The following is a 20,944-nucleotide window of genomic DNA, read 5'->3' on the forward strand; positions in this document are numbered from 1 at the left end:
TTGAATTAAATTTTAGGCCTTCCCCTAAACTACCATTTCACACAGCGTAAATAAAAAAATGTATAACCTAGATTGTAGTGCCCTATTCTTCAACTTTGTATACCGATTTTCGAACATTTCTCTTGAGCCATTCTTTCGTGATGAGCGTACATGCATATATATAGAGATGGCGGAAAATTAAAAATTGCATTACGTTTTCAAATCTTACCTATTTTCGTCTCGCTCAACTCTTTAAATCGGCATTCCCATTTACAAGACGCGTTTGCATTAAAATTAAAACAAATTAAAAAAAAACAGCATCTACTAATCTACCAACGAATTTAAAAGAAAACGGATTAAAGATTCACAAAACAAGACGGATTAAATGTTCACGGCAGAACAGACGGAATTTTCTTACACAAAGGTAATGATTATACTGTAATTTGAATATTTAATTTTCGCGACCGATTTCAGCCCGGAAGTAAAGTTTCGATGTGCCGTATTTATTTTTTACTTTAATAACTGATAACATTTTTCTTCCCAGCCTTTTTCCCAATTTTCTTGAAAAGTCGACCTTTGAGTAAATTTGCCGGATGCCCTTCCCGACACCAACCCTATGCGGTGGAATGTGATCACTGATCACTATTGCGTATTTCTGTGGTGGCTGGCAGTGTAGTGTGACGTGTGCGTAAATGAGAAGTGTATTCAGACGAATACAAGCACCCAATCCTCGAACCAAAGGAATGAAACCTACAATGCTTAGAATTCCCCAGCCCGGTCGGGAAGTGAACTCAGGGCACTCTGAACCGAAGACATAGAGGCGGACAATAAATAGTAGCATTATAAGAACTAATAACACACTAGCAACTCTGTCATCTAACAGCCAAGAGCAAAGAAGCAGGCGGTTATAATATTCACTCCTTTCAAATCTGTAATATTATTTCTTTCGAACAGCATACTTCGGTGTGTTGTAGAAGGCTGAGTCTATGTTTCATCTGAAATATATATTGTCACTTTCCCACATCAATGTGAGGGAGGTCTGCGGTGGACCCAGGGTTCATTTAATACTTGGTGAAATCACACCCAAAATCGCTGAGATTCGAACCTCGGTCAGAAATCTGAAATTTGCAATTCCCACTTCATATAGCACTCAATGCCAGGCATGTAGATCAGCAAGCTTCAAACCTGTCTGATCTGTTGATTACTATGCAAGCTGGTGTACTACTTTCGGAAGTATTGTGATGGCACCACTAAAATTAGTAAGAAATGGGGCACTGCTTGAAAGTGGAATAGTTGAAATACCACTGCAGTTTCATTTTCATGACTCACTGAATATTTAATCACCACGCAGCTTCCAAGACAGTATCTCTTAAGAGCAGGAGATGACAATGGCAATACGGCTCGAAGTGTTTCTATTGTTACAGTTTCACAATACAGCTTTGGCATGTTATTCTTGGCTTTTGTTGGCATCCGATTTAGAACATAATGAAGTAATTAGTTTTGCGTACCATTTTTACGGTTTTTGGAGACGCCGAAGTGCCGGAATATTGTCTCGAAAGAGTTCCTTTACGTGCCGGTAAATCTGTCGAAGTCAGCCAGGCCCTAAATTCGATTCCTGGAAAGTCCAGGGATTTAAATTCTTGAACACAGTTCACTCAGCCTCGTGAAACGATCCGAGGAGTTGTGTGATACAAAAAGGATGGGGACCCTGTCAAGAAAGCCAAGCAATACGGTGAGGATGCCGTCACGGCGATCATGTGGCACTCCAGTATCTGTAGGCAATCTGGCTGGGCAGCACTAGCGGCAGTAGTTTTGAAAGGCCGAGGCCTTTATGGGAAGAGAGGATCTATAACAGTAACGAGGCGGAAGAAGATGCAAAGAATCGCCTCAACAACATTAGCAAGATAGCCAGAAGTGTTGGGATACGGATCGCCTACGGAAAGATTAAGACTCTGAACACCAGAAGGCACCATGCAGAAGGTAGAAAAGTTTAAATACCTTGGAGAATATGTGACAGGAAGGAACAAGAACAGCGACAGGTTAAAAGAGAGGGTGAAAAAGATGACTACCTTGTGACCAGAGAATAAAAGGAACATCAACAGACAGAAAGTTCAGGCATTACAAGGCAACAGTGAGGAACGCAGTACTGTACGCGGCCGAGACGATGATACTACGAAGGCATGGGGCAGAGTAACTGGAGAAAGAAGAAAGAAAAATAGAAAGATACTGAGACCGAAAAAAAAAGGGGGGAGTGAAAGATGTGAACGAAGATCAAGGGACAAACTGTACCAAAAATGAGGACGATCTCCGAAGAAATAAGACTCAAAAGAACATGTGATCAGTATGGGAGACAACGGATAGGACGAGAGGAAAGACAGGAACTAAGTGGGATGTCGAACTCCGGAAGAACTTGACTGAGATGGGGATCAAGGTGAAAAGGACAGTGGCAGAGAAAGGTACAGGAACAGGATAGAGAAGCACCAATAGGGGAGACAAACTGAAAATATCAGCGGAAGAACGGGAGAGAAGGAGAGAGAGGATGGAAATGCTCTGGGAGAAGAAGAAAACCCAAACCATGACAAGGCTGTCCGTGGTCCTACAGAGGTCGTAAGGGAAAGAGAAGAACAAACAGAAAAGGAAGGAGGAGGAGGAGGAGGAGGATGAGGCTAGTGTGTTTGAACACCGTCAAATACCACTGCTCTGAGCGGGGATCGAACTCACCAACTTCGACACAGAAAGCCAGCATTCTAATGTCCGACTGTGAACCATTCAGCCCGGCTCCGATTTAGAGGTTAGTTTTATAGCCATCTTCCACATCCTGTTAACTGTAGTGAAATTTCTGTTCGGCTGGGTAGTTCAGAAAGCTGAATGCTGGCCTTCCGAGGGTAAGGTTCGATCCTCGCTCAATCCGGTGGTATTTGACGATGCTCAAATGCATTCGTCTCGTGTCCGTAGTCTTACTGGCACGTGAAAGAACCCTTCCCGAACAAAATTCCAGCAACTCGATGTTCCCGAAACCCTTAAAAGTAGTTAGTTAGCAGGACGGATCTTTTCTTTTTACAATTTGTTTTACATCGCATTGACACAGATAGGTCTTATGGCGATGATGGGATAGCAAAGGGCTAGGAGTGGGAAGGAAGCGCCCGCGGCCTTAATTAAGGTTCAGCCCCAGTATTTGTCTGGTGTGAAAATGAGAAAAAACGGAACATCTTCAGGGCTGCTGACAGTGGGGTTCGAACCCAATATCTTCCAGATGCAAGCTCACAGCTACGCGCCCCTAACCGCACGGCCAACTCGCCCGGTAGGACGGAAAACACTACTAGGGACCAGTTTTGTCACAGAATCTTGATTTAAGAAGTAATTCGTAGATTCCAGAAAAATTATTGAATACCCATGCAGTTAGTACTAGTATTATCCCTGGAAAGAAAGGGAAGGAGCATACAGGGCACTGAAAACAGATGTCAACAAAAGAGATGATAGAGAGGAGCCAGGCACAAATAAATGGGTGCAGATTAACCTGGCCCTCCAGTAGTGATGGGTCGAACTAGCTCTTTTGAGGGAGTTAGCTCATTCGCTCCCGCTCCTAACTGAGAGTCGTTCAAAAGAGTCGACTCTTGGGAGCGGGAAGGTAGGAGCGAGCCAGGAAGTCAGAGGCCGCTCACCGCTCCAGGTTCGTTCGTTCATTCGTTCATCCGGTTTAGGGCAGACGGCTCTTTATGACTTCCGGTCGCTCTTCATGACTTCCGGTCGCTCTGTATGACTTCCGGGAACGAATGATATAGCGCAAATAGTTTATATTTTCCACAACAGATGGCAGCACAACGTACAGTTTAGAAAGCTACTCTTGAAATAAAACAACTAATATATGCACTCCTGGCAACATTGGCAAATAATCTAACGATAAAGCTTTATATACAGTAACGAAGAAATGTTTAACAAATATACAGTATTAATGGATAACATCTAATATTACTACTTTGCCCATGTTCCTTTCTTCTTAAAATGATGCTTTTCAAGACTGAATGCACCGTGACGAGACGTATGTTCATGATATTGGCAATACTTACACGTTAATAAATAATTGTTTAAGAATGTAATGGGATGTAAGTTACTATAGTATACACTAAGCCATGAGTTATTTATTCATAAACGCCCAAAATAGCGTGATTTTACATTTTCTAGATTAATCATGACTCCCGATTTTATTTGAAGGAGCGAGATGGCGCGAGATAGTTCACCTTTCCCACAACAGATGGCAACACAATATACAGTTTGGTACGCTACTCTTGGAATAAAACAAATGTACAATGCTGGCAACATTCGCAATTAATCCAATGATAAAGTTTTATACACAGTAACGAAGAAACGTGTCAAAAATATACAGTGTTGATTGATAACATCTAATATAACTTTGCCTAAGTTCCATTCTCCTTAAAATGATGTCTTTCAAGATTGAATGCACCGTACGGGACGTATGTTCGAGATATTGGCAATACTTCCGTTCGACCCCGACAATCCAGATAAGCATAAGAAGAATCTCTATTCTGTGCACGTAGTTTACATTTCACTCAAAAGATGTCATCAGAAAATCCTCTTTCGACTGGAGCTACAGAAAGTTTCTCACTTGACATTCCGCGTTGAAACAACAGATTCTTTCATTCATTAATGGAGCGTAGAAACATAGCTGATTAAACGCGATCTTTAACGAAAAAAATGGAAACTACTATCAGCACAAATGTACATATAACCAAGTATACTACAGTACGCATAGCATTTTGCCTATTTTTCGTGTACAGTATGGTCACACTCTCTTCTACTATTTTTTTCAAGAACGATCAAACCGTATGAGTCGTATATGTTCGATATATTGGCATTCCTTACACTATCTAAACTTACTTCTTCTTCTACTTCCGCTTCGACCACTTTTCCCACACTTGTGGGTTTGCGGGTGCGAACTGTTCCGCAAATGTGGATTTGCCCCTGTTTTATAATAAGTAATAATGTTACCGGCTTTACGTCCCACCAACTACATTTATGGTTTTCGGAGACGCCGAGGTGCCAGAATTTAGCCCCGCAGGGGTTCTTTTACGTGACAGTAAATCTACCGACACAAAACTGACGTATTTGAGCACCTTCAAATACCACCGGACTGAGCCAGGATCGAACCTGCCAAGTTGGTGTCAGTAGGCCAGCGCCTCAACCGTTTGATTCACTCAGCCCGGCTGGCCCTGTTTTATGACCGGATGTCCTTCCTGACGCTAATCTGATGCGGAGGGATGTAATCAATATTGCGTGTTTCTATGGTGGTTGGTATTGAGGTGTGTTGTCTGAATATGAAGAGGAAAGTGTTGGGACAAACACAAACACCCAGTTCCCCAACCAGAAGAATTAAATTCCCGACTTGGCCGAGAATCGAATCCGGGACCCTCTGCAGTGAAGGCCTCAATGCTGACCACCCAGCTAAGGAGTCGGACTTCTTACACGTCAATAAATAATTATTTGAAAATGTACTGTGGTAAACACTTTGATATGAGTTATTTAGCCTATATTTTAAAGCCAAAACTAGTGTTATTTTCTATTTGCCTTAATTCGATTTAAAACAACGGTATATTATTGTATCCACTGTACCGTAAAACCGAAAGATTTTGGCAATATGTTAATTCATAACTACGAAAGCATTTAAGAAACAGGTGAGGATTTGTCAGAGTATTTCTTAATTATTTCAGACAGAATAAAACTACGCCGTTTCTACTTGCCGAGTGGTATATTCAGTATTCTGGATAGTGACTGTTCGTGCTTAGTTGAGGTTAGTTAACCCGAACTTCGTATTGTTTATTTGCTCCTAACCTACTGGATCTATACTAGGCCCTACATCCTTCATAGATTATGAGTGCATACAGGAAGTGAACAGGTAAGTATTGCTCAATAACATGTTGTTTATTTCATTTCATTGTTTCGTTACGTTGCAAGTTGCCAGAACTATGGCACAAAAACGTACCTAACAAACAGAACGCAACCACCGCGCTCAGAGCACCGACTGAATAGTGAATACGGGAAGAGGCTAGACTGGGCAGCCTATAAAAAAGAAAGCGGCTTCTGTACGTCACGTGATTATCTGAGGCATGGTATTGGCTAGAAATGAACGAGAGTCGATGTGACGAGCTAGCTCTTTCTTGGAGTCGCTGTTGATAAAAGAGTCGGCTCATGTTAGCTCTCAGGGAGCAAGGAGGAAGCTAGCTCATACAAGAGTCGACTCGTAAATGAACGACTAGCTCTCAAGGAGCAAGGAGGGAGCTAGCTCTTACAACAGTCGACTCTCATTGAGAGAGCTAGCTCTGAGCTAGCTCTCTCGAGCTAGCTCTCTCCAATGAGTCGTTCAAAAGAGTCAGTTCGTTCATGAACGACCCATCACTACCCTCCAGGAAGGCTGGAAATACATTCCACATATCGATCATCTGCAACGTTCTGTGACAATTCATTCACGGGTTAGTATTTGTACAATTGCAGCAGCAATGCCCTTCAGCGGAGATGAGTGGCAGCAGAAGATAAAGAGTACACCTCAACTATAACACTGTTACTGTAAAGCTACTGTTTGTTTTCTTCCGACTCTGGGATGTTAAAGCATCAGAGGTCTAGTGGAGTTCCTCCCTTCATTTCCCCCTCATTCTTCGATTGCTCATTCTTGAACGTGTGGCCGGGCTGAGTGGCTCAGACGGTTCAGGCGCTGGCCTTCTGACCCCAACTTAGCATGTTCAATCCTGGCTCATTCCGGTGGTATTTGAAGGTGCTCAAATACGTCAGCATAGTGTCGGTAGATTTACTGCCACGTTAAAGAACCCCTGGGGGAGACTAAACTCCGGCACCTAGGCGTCTCCGAAAACCGTAAAAGAAGTTAGTGGGATGTAAAGCCAGTAACATTATTATGATTACCGGTATTATTATTATTATTCTGTAAGAAGGAAGTGAGCTCCCAGACGAAACTATCTTTACATCGGTCTGTTTTCAGACCAACTTTGCTTTACGGGAGCGAAAGCTGGGTGGACTCAGGATATCTTATTCATAAGTTAGAAGTAACAGACATGAAAGTAGCAAGAATGATTGCTGGTACAAACAGGCGGGAACAATGGCAGGAGGGTACTCGGAATGAGGAGATAAAGGGCTAATTTAAGAATGAACTCGATGGATGAAGCTGTACGCATAAACCTGAAAGCCCACTTACTCTACAGTGCCATGAGGAAAGTGCCGAAAACCTGTTCGGCAGTACGATCGAAAAAATGTTAAAATATAAACATCTAACCCTGGACATAATGTGGACGTTTTATAAGTGCGAACATTTGACGAAACTCATTCCGTCTTCAAGCAGAGCTGTCGAAATGCACTATGTCTCCTTACAATTGTTGTGGCCACACTCTGCTTTATGATTTTCCGAGATTCTCTAAACAATACCACCCGAATGCGATGCTAAGATGGTCCCTTATGTAAGTTCACCGCTGATCGCTTTTCCAGTACCGGTACAGTACTTGCTCTAATTATTGCAATGACAGGGCGTTAACGCCAAGATCCATAAGTATGCCATAGCCGTCCTTTCGTGAGATACAGTTTATTAAAAAACAACTGGTCGAGGATTTAGCGTTCAAGGGACTGGGAATTCTGGACGGTTGATCCTGGAAATCGTTTCTTCGAGGAACGGATAATGCGGGATTTTTACGTGATTTAATTACGATGCTCGCGGGACCATGTAATTTGAACGCATATTCTGGGAAAACGTAGTTTCCGGGAACGGGTAACGAGGTTCCATTGTACTTATTATGATGCTGACTGACAGTTTACAAACTCTTTTGTAGATATAGAAATATTTTTGTGTGTATGGTTTAAGCTTTAATTTGAGATTATTTACTTTTATGTTGAACTATTTACTTGTGGCACACCAGATTGTCTGGGAAGTAGTTGATCTTTCCCAGCAACTAATTAAAGTTATAACCGTATGTATTTATGCATCATGCTATGGATATGACTAGCTGATGAACCCGCGCTTCGCTAAGGGATTCTCAGAAAGACTGAGCTTGTGCTTTTCCTAACTGAAGTAAACAAAGGCCATTACAAAAACGTCAGTAGGAAAGTAGCGATGTTATAATAATAATAATAATTTCATGTGGCTATTTCTAGCCGGGTGCAGCCCTTGTAAGGCAGACCCTCCGGTGAGGGTGGGCGGCATCAGCAATGTGTAGGTAAATGCGTGTTATTGTGGTGGAGGATAGTGTTATGTGTGGTATGTGAGTTGCAAGGATTTTGGGGACAGCACGAACACCCTGTCCCCGAGTCAAGGGAATTAACCATTTAAAATCTCCGACACGGGAATAGCACCTGGGACCTCTGGACCAAAGGCCAGCACAATATCCATTTAGCCATGGAGCCGGACAATGTTATCATATAAGATACTCAATCAAATGAAAAACCGCCTCTTTTCTCACTTTTAACGAACAGTACTACGGTTGTTTATAAGTTTCATTTCCGTATTGATAGATATTACTTTACAAAAACAATATAAATATAAGTCACCACCTTATCAATACAAAATTTATTCACATTCAGCTAGTAAATATGGTCAAGACCGGTTTCGACCCCTAAGGGGTCATCTTCAGTTGACATGCATAAAAGATATATTTTACAAAAACATCACATATAATGATTAAAACTTAAATTAAGTCCAACTAATCATAAATGTTGGTATGTATCCTCTATTGTTTTTGTAAAGCAGTACTACGGTGCCGATCTAACAGTCCCAAGTTCCTGAGCTGGAATGACCAGGTCACAGACATCCGTGATCACTCTTCTGCCATGATTCTCATATATATGTAAACTGCTCGTTCCAATCAGTGCCTCAGAGTACGGATTGAATAGCTCGAATGCTATGATGAACCAGTGTGTTATGTACCAGTAGTATCAGAAAATGTATAAACCAGAGGAATAGCATGCTAAAGAAGAAAGTTATCTAACTCCCCAGCTACTTCCCGCTAATACTCAGGCAGGCTGTTACCCTCAGTACGACAGGGCGAATTGGGCATGTGGTTAGGGGCGCGCAGCTGTGATCTTGCATCCAGTGGATTCGAACCCCACTGTCGGCAACCCTGAAGATGGTATTCCGTGGCTTCCCATTTTCACACCAGGCAAATGCTGGGGCTGTATCTTAATTCAGGTCAAGGCCGCTTCCTTCACACTTCTAGCCTCTTCCTATCCCATCATCGCCATAAGACCTATCTATGTCGGTGCGACGTAAGGCAAATTTAATCCTAACTAATGTACCTGAGTGGCAGTAGAAGACACAAAGCCCACCACAACAAACAATGGTCAATATAATGTTATTGTTGATCAATGTTACGCGCTTTCAATTCTGTAAGCCCTCACATTTAGTTTTCTTCCGACTCAAAATTGAATAAAACATAAATGGTCGGAAATTGTATTCTCTATAAATTTTGTTATGTAGTACTTTTCGATAGGACCAATAACATAGGTATTTAAAATTAAATTTTAGGTGCCTTCCCCTAAACTACAATTTCATACAAGGCGCATAAAACTGTTTATAGTTCAGACTGTAGTTTCTTATTCCCCGACTCTATACACCGACTTTCATTAAATTCTGTTAACCCATTTTCTTGTGGCTCGGCGTTGATATGGACTTGGCAACAAAAATACAAATTCATGAATATCTGTGTTATCAAAGCCGGTGCGGTAACAATGAATGACACAAATGGTCGGAAATTTAATTCTATATAACTTTAATTACGTAGTATTTATCGATAGGAGCACTAATAATATAAATATTTGAGAATTAAATTTTAGTCCTTCCACTAAACTACCATTTCACTCAGCGTGAGTAAAATGATTTATAGCCTAGACTGTAGTGGCTCATCCCTCGACTTCATACCGATTGTCATTAAATTCTCTTCAGCCGTTTTCTCGTGATGCGTGTACATACATTCATACATACATACATACATACATACATACAGACAGACAGACAGACAGACATTATGGAAAAGTAAAAAGTGCATTTCCTTGTTACTGTGGACACGACCGATACAGAAACACCATTCTTTTCAAATTCTGAGCAATGTACAGACAAAAACTCTTATTTTATATATAGATGTACATGATTCCAGCAGTCAGTGGGTCTGTCACCAATCAGTCCAGGGACCCTGAAAACTACAGAATCAACATTCTTCTCTCTTCTCTCGTTTTGGACATTTTCTACCTCACCCCCTTCTGAAACCCCATGCCGATGGAGACCTGAACTTGGACTTAAACAGCATCCACAGTGTCACTTTCATCTCAACAACCCTGAAAACTATATATTCGACACCAATATCAGTTGTTTTTGATTAATTTTATATGTCATCCCCTCTCCTAGGGGTGCAAGGGATGTCTTACCCCCGCAGTATTTTTTTCCAGATAGTAAGTCATATGTGTACCAAGTCTGCTTGACAGCTCTGCTGGAATATTGTCATACATCCGTAATCGCAGTCATTTTGGACATTTTTCACCCCTTACCACCCCTCTTGCCGATGGAGGCTGAACTTAGATTGAAATGACAGCATCCGGAGTGACAATATTCATCTCAGCGACTCCCAACAACTATGGTTCTACCATTAATTGGACCATATTCTATTATTTTTATAATTTACCCCCTTTCCACCCCCACCACTCGGGCTGCTAGTGGTTATCTACCCCCACAGTATTTTTGCCACATACCGTATTTACTCGCATATTAATACCCACCTTTTTTTTTCTTTTTCTTTTAACTTTTACAGTCAAAAAACGTAAGGGGGGATCCAATATGCGATAACCCCAAACTTTGTGCACTGAACACACAACTTCAAGGCTATAAATTGTACATGTAAACATTCTACTCTATTCTTTAACAAACTTATAAATGTATTCCGAGTTTTACCAGCTATTTTCGTTGGAAGACAGTATTTCTAAATTTAAAGAAAAACAATAAATGGTGAACACATGCCTTTCAGGCCTAAAGTAAATATAGTCAGTTTTAATTACTCTTATATCACGTCATTCGTTTCATCTCAAACTCCTCCAATGAGTTTGATGTCAGGAAGGGCATCGGATCATAAAAATCACTATGAAGATTCGTCTCACTTCTTACTCGACGCTGTAGAGAAAAGATGTAAGGGTATCGTATGATCGTATTATGCAATATTAATCAAGAGAACTTAATGGCCAGTAATTTGTCTACCGGGCGAGTTGGCCGTGCGTGTAGAGGCGTGCGGCTGTGAGCTTGCATCCGGGAGATAGCAGGTTCGAATCCCACTATCGGCAGCCCTGAAAATGGTTTTCCGTGGTTTCCCATTTTCACACCAGGCAAATGCTGGGGCTGTACCTTAATTAAGGCCACGGCCGCTTCCTTCCAACTCCTAGGCCTTTCCTATCCCACCATCGTCGCCGACCTATCTGTGTCGGCGCGACGTAAAGCCCCTAGCAAAAAAGTAATTTGTCTCTGTCAGTAGAGCAGTAGGCCTACCACACAGTAAACCTGATCAATACTTTCATTTGAATTATCGTCATCTTGTGCCACCATTTTCCCTGCTACCTGCGTGTCATCATTCCAAATGATATCATCTTCACTATCTCATTGGCCATGCACTGCCATCAAGAGAATTCCAGATCTCATCTTTTTTTAAATTTTGAAAATAGTTTCATTCCCGACTATGCAGTCCAAAAGTGAGAATCTATTCGCGAATGGTTTCTGGAGATGGTTTCCGTTGTTGCCAGTTGGTGTATGTGTAGCAAAAGCACCCGCCCTACCGAATAAAGTCGTGCTGTAGAAAGCGTGCCAACCCACCAACTGATAACTGGCGTATCTTATATTTTGTACCTCCAAACATAATAAATAGTGACTGGAAGCATTCTTTGAATAATTGCGGCTGTTAAAAGCCAGAGCTTTATTTTTAAGTATATTTCATGCTTGTTCTCTACATTTGTCACATCAGAATTTACCTAAACAGCTATAATTGAGCTGACCGCAATGTTTAGGTGAGGTATGCTATCAAGTGCCCAGATAGTGCCAGTAGTTCCACGACGGAAAGAATAAAAATAAATAACAGGAAAGCTTGCAGCATTTATGGATATCTACAGGTGTAGTGGTAATGCGTTTTATTATCATTATGTTTAATTTTGTACGTTCCTTGTCTCCATTTTTTATTAACGCATAATACGGTATGTTTTGCTTGGCGTCTCCAAAAATCGTGAAAGTAGTTAGTGGGGGACATAAGATCAATATTATTATTATTATTATTATTATTATTATTATTATTATTATTATTATTATTATTATTTGTGAGGTAGGCCTACATTGGCAAGTAAAACATTACCACATTTCATACCTACTTCTCTCCAAAAATTACGCATATTGGCTCGAGTTACGAAATATTAAACGATCACTTTGTTAATGATTTTGCCTGCTATAGCAACAACCATGAATATTTCTTAACTACAGTAAACTCGTTTCTTCATTCCTAGGTGGTGCAGCTCTTTTTTTTTAAGCACGCCCCCAATTGAGGGGATTTGCATGTACCATTTTTACCGCATATCAATCTTCCTGACATTTGTAAATCTCAGGCAGTACGGTACCAGGAATTGAATTCAGGCCCCCAAGAACGGCAACTATTTGTGCTAACCATTACGCTGGCAGACATTCTTAACTACAAAACAAGACACACAGCACGACTGATGCATGCTTGCAATACGTTGGTCGAACATGAAACTATTCACCTATTTGTGCAGCATCATCAGAGCTGCAGTAGGCCTACGCTATGCAGGCGGACATTTCTTAACTACGAAACACAGATATACCGCATGACTTTGACGCGTGTTTGCATTGCGCGGGTCGTACGGACAAAACTATTAACAAATTTGTGTGATGTCATCGGAGCTGCAGCAAGGCTTGTACCCGCTTCAAAGCGGAATCATTCTTCTCTGCCAAATTACATTGGGGGTCTTGTATGCAAGATTTATTTTTCGTTTTCTTTGTCTCAAAACGCCAGGGGGTCTAATATGCGAGGGGGTTTAATACATGAGTTAATACGGTAATTAGTCATACACACACATCCATAATCTTGGTCATTTTGGACATTCTTTGTCATCCCTTCTCAACCTCCATTCCGACTGGGGCTGAACTATGACTAAAACAACATCCAGAGAGTCACAGTTCCTCTCGGCGACCCCAAAAACTATGGATTTGACACTAATATCGGTCATTTCCACTTATTTTTTACATTTCACACTATTCCCTATAGGTAGTGTCTTGCCCCCATAGTCTTTTTTTTTTTTTTCCTTTTTTTTTTCCCTTCCAGATAGTAAGTCATATGTGTACCAAGTATGGTTGAGAGCTATACTGGAACATACTCACATTCACCCGTAATCTCCATCATTTTGGATATTTTCTTTTTTTAACCCCTTCTCACCTCCGCGCCGATGGGGTTCAACTTGGGCTTAAATGACATGTGACGTGTGTCAATTCATCTCAGCGAACCCAAAAACTATGGATTCTACATTAATATTGGTTGTTTTCTATTCTTTTTATACTTCATCCTCTTTACATCCCCTCCCAAAAGGGTGCTATGGGTGTCTTACCCCGACAGTATTTTTTTTCTAGATACTGTAGTACGTCGTGTGGACCAATTTTGGTTGACAGCTATGTTGGAACAAACATCCACAAACTCACTACTGTAGAATCCTTCAGCTGACATTGCCATGGTTATGGCTGGTCATTTCTTCATCCAATTCCTAGAGCAGAGGTAGTGTGGTGCCAATATCTTCATACGGCAAGCAGGGCTTTACCGAGTTTTGTTCTTCGCATCGTGAGGCTTAAAATGAGCTCTGTCTCGTTCTTGTATGACAAATCTGATATTTCACCTGTATTAGCCTACGACAATGTGCCAAGGGACCTTAATCTAGAGAATGGATAGGGCTGTTAAAATTTCTTGTAGACAGGGCTACCCACAGGGTCCTAAAAGGTGTGGGCCAGTCTTAGTTCCATCCTTGTCTTTGACAATATGAAAGTAACTGAGGTATGAGCAATGCTAGTAATGCCATTCCTTACGCAGCCAGTCCTTGTAATGAATAGTGTAAAAAGTGTTGATCATAGGATTGACAGGTGCATGCATTTAAGTGGGCTTTACGGACTGATATGAAATAGCACTTTCTGGCATAGTAAGGAAAGTAATAGGGAACTTCACTCCCCATTTCCAACATACATCTCTTCAGTGATGACTGAAGTGATGAGAGTGGCCCTCATTGCTGAAAAGATGTTGGAAAGAAGACTACAATGGTATGGGCATATTAGGAGAGCACAACCCACTTCTGTGACAGCAATAGCAGTCAAATTTCAGGTATATGGAAAAAGACCTAGAGGAACCACCAGCCTTTGGGCTGAGAACTCCACATACACAAGCTGGGAACTCAACTTATATCTCTGACTCAGGGAAAATTCAAAGCAAAAGTTCAAATGAGGGATATTATTTACCTTGCTATATCTAGAGATCCTGACTTCACCAACATGTCCACATAGCTGCTCCACACATCCACACGCTTGGGATATGAGGTCAGGATGTGCTCCATCAGGGTATGAGCCCTCTCAGGTTCACCAAACTTGTTCTCCAACAGTGCAAATTTCATGATTATTTCCACATCTGTAAACAGAGAAAAAACAATTTTACTATGCAAACAATGACATTTGTAACCAGTAGAGTTTATAATTTTCTAAATGTTGAAAACATTTCTTAGCAAAGTATGTGTCTCCGAAAGTTGAAGGGCTACAGGGTCCGGAGAGGTTTCCAATTGTGAGTCTTGGATAGTTCCATCAAACTTTAATTTTTTTTTGAAAATCACTTCCGTCCTAAATGCAGTTATGGAAAAACAGCCTAAAATCACTTGTTTCTTTACTAATTTTCTTCTCGATTCAAACCCTAGTCAAATTAACTTATTTACATAATTCTTTCTGTAATGTTGAGCCTCCGTGGTGCAGGTGGTAGCGCGTCGGCCTCTTACCGCTGGGTCCCGTGGTTCAAATCCTGGTCAATCCATGTGAGATTCATGCTGGACAAAGCAGAGGCGGGAAAGGTTTTGCTCCAGGTACTCCAGTTTTCCCTGTCAAATTCCATTCAGCAACACTCTCTACTATCATTTCATCTGTCATTCATTAACCATTGCCCCAGAGGAGTGCAACAGGCTTCGGCAGCCGACACAATTCCAATCCTCGCCGCTAGATCGGGGCTTCATTCATTCCGTTCCTGAATTGGTCAAATAACTGGAAACAGGCTGTGGAATTTCATTTCATTTTCTGTAATGTGTTCCTTGGTTCAATACCCTCAAACTTTTTTGATTGTATGAAAAACGTCTACACCGGATGTAGTTATAAGGGCTTAAGTGAAACTCAGCATTGACTCACATTAGTGCTCGTAGAGGTGCTTAAGTGAAACACTGCACCGACTCACATCAGCACTCGTAGTGGTAGAGAAAAGGCAAATAAAAGGTAAATAAAATTAACGGTTGTGGGGTGAAAAGGGAGTTGTGACTAATTGATTTTACAGTTCATAATGTACTTATTCTGATCATAAACCAATCATTTTTAATCTTTCCTGGGTTCGTTTTCAAGAGCCATCTTCAGAACTTAAAGTTAGATTACAGTAGAATCTCCTGGCATATAAATAAAAATTTAGGCACATTTAAAATAAACGATAGAAATGATATTGACCATGCAATTTTTACCTCTATAATAAGGTCAATAATGCACAGAAGTTTATAATTCGTATCACCAGAAAACCGCGCACTTGCCTACGCGCGACAATTGTGCTGGTCACATTTTCAACAATGGCAATAGCAACAGATGTAATTTACCTCCAAGTAGCGGTCTTGCATCTTGCTGTGGGGTCCAGAACATAAACAACAATAATAATGAGAAGAAAAAGAATAACCTAAATTCAACTAATATCACCCACCCTAATAATTATGTTCTGGACCGTCGTCGAAATGAGCGGACCGAGCTGGAAACGGGTCCTGGCCGGGTAATTACTACGAATGAAGTCCAGCCGCGGGTTTAGTACCGCCAAGGCACCCAAAATGACACCACGCCGGATCTCCTCAAGGATCTGATCCATATTAAAAATGCTTATAAAAAAAGATGGCAAAGATTTAATGACCCAACTGACCGGGTGGAATACCTAGACCTAGCCCGGCAAGTACGAAATCGATTTCTGGAAGGAAAGATTGAAAAATGGGTGGAACTTTGGCGTAATCCCTCAGAAAACGAGTCAGATCGCAAATTTGGCAGGTTCAGAAAACGAGTCACGTCGCGAATTTTGGCAGATTATATATAAAATGTTAAGCATTCAATTATTAATTTCAGTATAATACTGTAGCAAAGCACGGGTATCTTGCTAGTTTCGGAATGATAAAGAATATACCTCATATTGTATTATATTTTATTTACCTAAAATTCGTAGCTCATAATCCTTAGGATGTTTTCAACATTAATTTGCTTGCCTGAAGGGCTAGAACTATGGATTTTGTGAGGTCTGACTAAATTCCTATTCTCCCCATATTAATTTATTTCAAATACACGTCTTTCATTTATTTGTTTCTTTACACTTATGTGGACATCAAAAATATCACTTACATGTTTAAATATTCATTTTGAAAAATACTACATTCGATGCAGAAAACTATGCTTTAATGCAAATATTTGCCACAGACTACTTTTTAAGGTAACAGTCCCTAGAAGCCTAAAGGGTGCTTGCCCAAGCAGTAACCTTGAGGATATTAATCTGTTCACTGCCCAGTATGCGTCAGTAAGCCATTACCGCTGGTATCGTTCCCACATCATTAATTACTGTGCATCTTGACAACATGACTGGTAGAAAGTGTGTTACATTCACTATGATATGGTGCGTGGTCTCCAAAGAGGGCTGGTGCAGGTCTTTCAAGCTGACGCCATACAGAAGACCTGCGTGTCTATGAGGACGGGGCCCTACCTATAATTAATTTCCGAGCCATCACAATGAACCAATGAAGGTTAAATTTTCCAACACGACCGGGATTCGAAATCGGGACCCCCTGGACCAAAGGCCAGCACGCTAACCATTTAGCCATGGAGCTGGACGTTACAGTCACTGAGAAGTTGGGAAGGAAAGTGGCAATAACTAGCAAGCAGACATTGCTAAGGAATTAGGTACTGCCCCATCCCCCTTAAATTCTTCATCGTGCAAGCTGGCCGTATGGTTAGGGGCATGCAGCTGTGAGCTTGCATTCGGGAGACAGAGGGTTTGAACCCCACTGTCGGCAGCTCTGAAGATGGTTTTCCGTGGGTTCCAATTTTCACACCAGGAAAATGCTGGGGCTGTTCCTTAAAGGCCACGGCCACTTCCTTCCCACTCCTAGCCCTTTCCTATCCCATAGTCGCCATAAGATCTATCTGTGTCGGCGTGACGTAAAGCAACGTGAAAAAAATTTAAATGCTACGGTGGCGAAAGCATCTGAGACTGAAGAAAGTGCACATGTATTCAGAGTGGTCAGCAACAAATGTACCTGGATGCAAGACAGAAAACACGAACGCCTTGAAGACGATTTATTACAGAAGTTTCAGCAGAACAGAGCAGAAAATATCCCTAGTAGTGGACCTATGCTTCTTGAAAAGAGTAACTGAACTAGTGACCAGGCACGGTATAGAAGATTTTCATGCCTTGTTGGGCTGGTTACATAAATTTAAGACCAGGCTTGGAATTAATAGCAAGTGAAAGTGGTAGTCACTGGTGAAATTATGGTACATGTTAATTAATTAATTAGATTTATTTATTTATTTATTTATTTATTTATTTATTTATTTGTATGAAGCACTTATAATGATTGAAGTTAATAAGGTAATAATAATGCAGAATATGTACATGATACAATATAACACTGAACTGACAGTTAGTTTACACTTTTGCTGCCCAGAAGTTAGCAACATCGATTGCATTTGGTGTAGCACTAATCAGGTCCTTCAGAGTACACGATGCCGGATACCAACTACACTGGAGCAGGTGGGAGGATGTCTGCACCTCGCCACACTCACATAGCGGCAACTCCGTACGGAAACCCCACTTTACAAAGTCATTCCTGCATTTAGTAACACCTGAGCGTAATCTACTGAGCGATCTCCATGTGGTCCATTTCTCTGTGTATCCAGCAGGAAGTTTTTCACATGGTGTGAACCATCCCTCAGGGCTGTTAAACCTTGCACGCCAGAGATCAGTTCGAGAATGCTGTGGTGTCCCGATAAGAGCCTCTGTTGTTCTGAGGATGCTGTTCCTTGAATTTAGCCATGGGGTTTCTGGTTGACATCCATGATAAGGATGTGCTTGAGAAGTGTGCACCTTGTACATCTCATGTTTTGCCGTTACCTCTCTACGGATGTCAGGAGGTGCAATACCAGCAAGGCTATAAAGCTTGTCAAGTGGAGTGGGCTTTAAGCACCCGGTGATGATCCGACAATTATGTAATGGGAAGCAAAGAGACAAAGCCCTTACAGTTTGCAGACGACATAGTAATATCAGAAGATGAAATGGAAGTACAGTAGAGTCTCGATTATCCGATGTAAACGGAACCTGGAGTACGTCGGATCACCGAAAATGTTGGATAATACAGAATAACTTTGAAAATGAACTGAAGAAAACAGGAAGGCTAAAATAATGACATCTTTTACGGTGCTCTATTTATTAAATTACCAATTCAATTGTACAGTACATGCAGTATTAAACGAAAACTTTCCAGATGTCTTACGAAAAGAAACTTTTCTCCACAGATATTAAGCTACCTAATACCGTACCGTTTTTGCCACCGATCACGCCACCCAGCACTGGCAGGAAAATTAGGGTCCCCTTCTTTAAACTCCTTCTGGAAATACACAGCCTTTTCCTGCAGAATGGTGCCAGATATTGGCAGGCCCTTTTCCCGGTGTTCAGATACCAAAGAAATAGCGCTTCACTTACTTTTTCGTACTGATATTTTTCATTGTTTTTCTCTGCTCTGGTAGAGCACAACTTTTCAACTTCTTCCCTCTGTTTTTTTCAGTCCCCCACTGTAACACGTCCAACACCATAATCTGAAGCTACATTTTGAAGAATTTCCCCTTTGTCCAGTCTCTTTAATGCACTCAATTTGTGTTCCATAGAAACAGTCACTTTCTTCCATTTACTCGCCATACTCACAGAGGATATGAAAACTATAACATCCGCACCCAACCAATACTACATTGATTGAAGACTCACTGCACCTGTCCTTGAGAAAAACCCAGTCCTACCGCCAGCGTTCAGGCCAGTGCTTGTCCCATGGTCGCACCCTCCACAGCGGGTGTGTCTGAATTTAGTCTCCACTAAAAGTTGAAATTAAGTCTAACAGTGTCGGATAACACGGAATGTCGGATAAGCGAAGGTCGGATGAACGAGACTCTACTGTACAAGGACAAGTTACTGTATGGAATTGGGAGATTAAGGAATATGGAATGAAAATACAGTAAAACTTAATTAATTCAAAGTCATTGGGATGCAAAAATCGAGACTTCAATTACGTGATTTCAAATTAACCGCCGCCAACTCGAAATTCAGAAATTCCAACCCTTCCTGCATTACAACATATTCTAAGATCGTTTAATGCATGCAATCACCTCGATTCACAGTAAAATCTTTCAAATACTGTGGAGAAAATTTATATTTCCGAAATGTACCCAACAAGGTGCATTTATTCAAATAATGCTCTTGGATAACGCCATACACTGTCAAATGTAACTTCACACCCGGGAAAAATAAAACACGATTCAAAGACAAAGAGTAATCTACTGTATACGCACGACACAATTTAAGTACAGTATAAAGCACTTGCACAGGGGAGCCAACAAGACTGTCCAATTGGAAACACATGACATCAACAAAACAAACTTAAAAACCCAGACATGTACATTACACAAATATCAATAATAATAAATGACTGTACAGTACCTGAAAAGTTCGCAAATATTTAATGGTCCAGTAGGGTGGTTTTTTTTTTTTTTGTCACACATTAAGCTTATTGCCTATAAAGAAAGAACCTATGAGAGATTGCTCCATCTTTTTTAAAATTTTATAACACTAGCTACGAACTGCTCCATATGGGCCATAGCATTAATTGTAGCATAGCATCACTTGCAATTATCACAGAATCCAACAAGGCTAGAGCGGCAAGTACATAATTTTTCGACGGAATAGTTGCCGCCTGCACAGTATCTTCGTCATGTTCAACATCAGCTGTAGCTGCATCTCCCTCTGGCATCACATGAACACAGCTGATCATCATGGCGGTATTCCGCTTTTCTGAAATAGTCTCCGCATGGTCTATGGTGATGTATTCAGCGAAAGTTATACTGACATTGGACTTGTGCCATAACTCCTCCCATTCATCTTCATTGCCGTCTTCTTCTTCTCCTTATTCTACTTCATTTAACGAAACAAAGCCACGCTTGACGAAGCAGCTCTTGATTGTCAATGAAGGAATAGTGTCCCAGGCAACTGTCACACTCCGCATAGCATCCATCACATTCCACTTGCGTATTTCTCCCTCTGGAATATTTCTAGCAGCTTCACAGAGAAAGTAATGCACCAGTCGCTTTCTGTAGGCACATTTCAAAGATGAAAGTATACCTTGATCTAGGGGCTGCAAGTAGCTCATAGTGCTGGCCAGAAGAAAAAGAAGCAGCACATGTTTTAAAATTAAATTATGTTTGTGTGTAGCGCACTGATCCAACAACAGAAGTATTTTTCTGTCCTGGAATTCCATTTTGCGCTCAAGGCATATCATAATTCAATACGGACCAAAACCATAATGTTTATATCCTATGACAGGGCATATCAACCACTCCTCAAAAATGTTGCCTGTCATCCACGAA

At 41.1% G+C, this 20,944-nt stretch overlaps 1 protein-coding gene across 1 annotated transcript in view; it reads right to left on the minus strand.

The window, feature by feature from the left end:
- Positions 1-20,944, minus strand: part of Rrp5 (Ribosomal RNA Processing 5) — a 385,044-nt gene that overhangs the window by 43,430 nt on the left and 320,670 nt on the right. The window contains exon 19 of the mRNA XM_067156013.2: positions 14,516-14,681. Within this exon, the coding sequence (XP_067012114.2) occupies positions 14,516-14,681 (166 nt within the window). The remainder of the gene's footprint in view (positions 1-14,515; positions 14,682-20,944) is intronic.

The sequence above is a fragment of the Anabrus simplex genome, chromosome 1 (genome assembly GCF_040414725.1).
Source record: "Anabrus simplex isolate iqAnaSimp1 chromosome 1, ASM4041472v1, whole genome shotgun sequence".
NCBI lineage: Eukaryota > Metazoa > Arthropoda > Insecta > Orthoptera > Tettigoniidae > Anabrus > Anabrus simplex.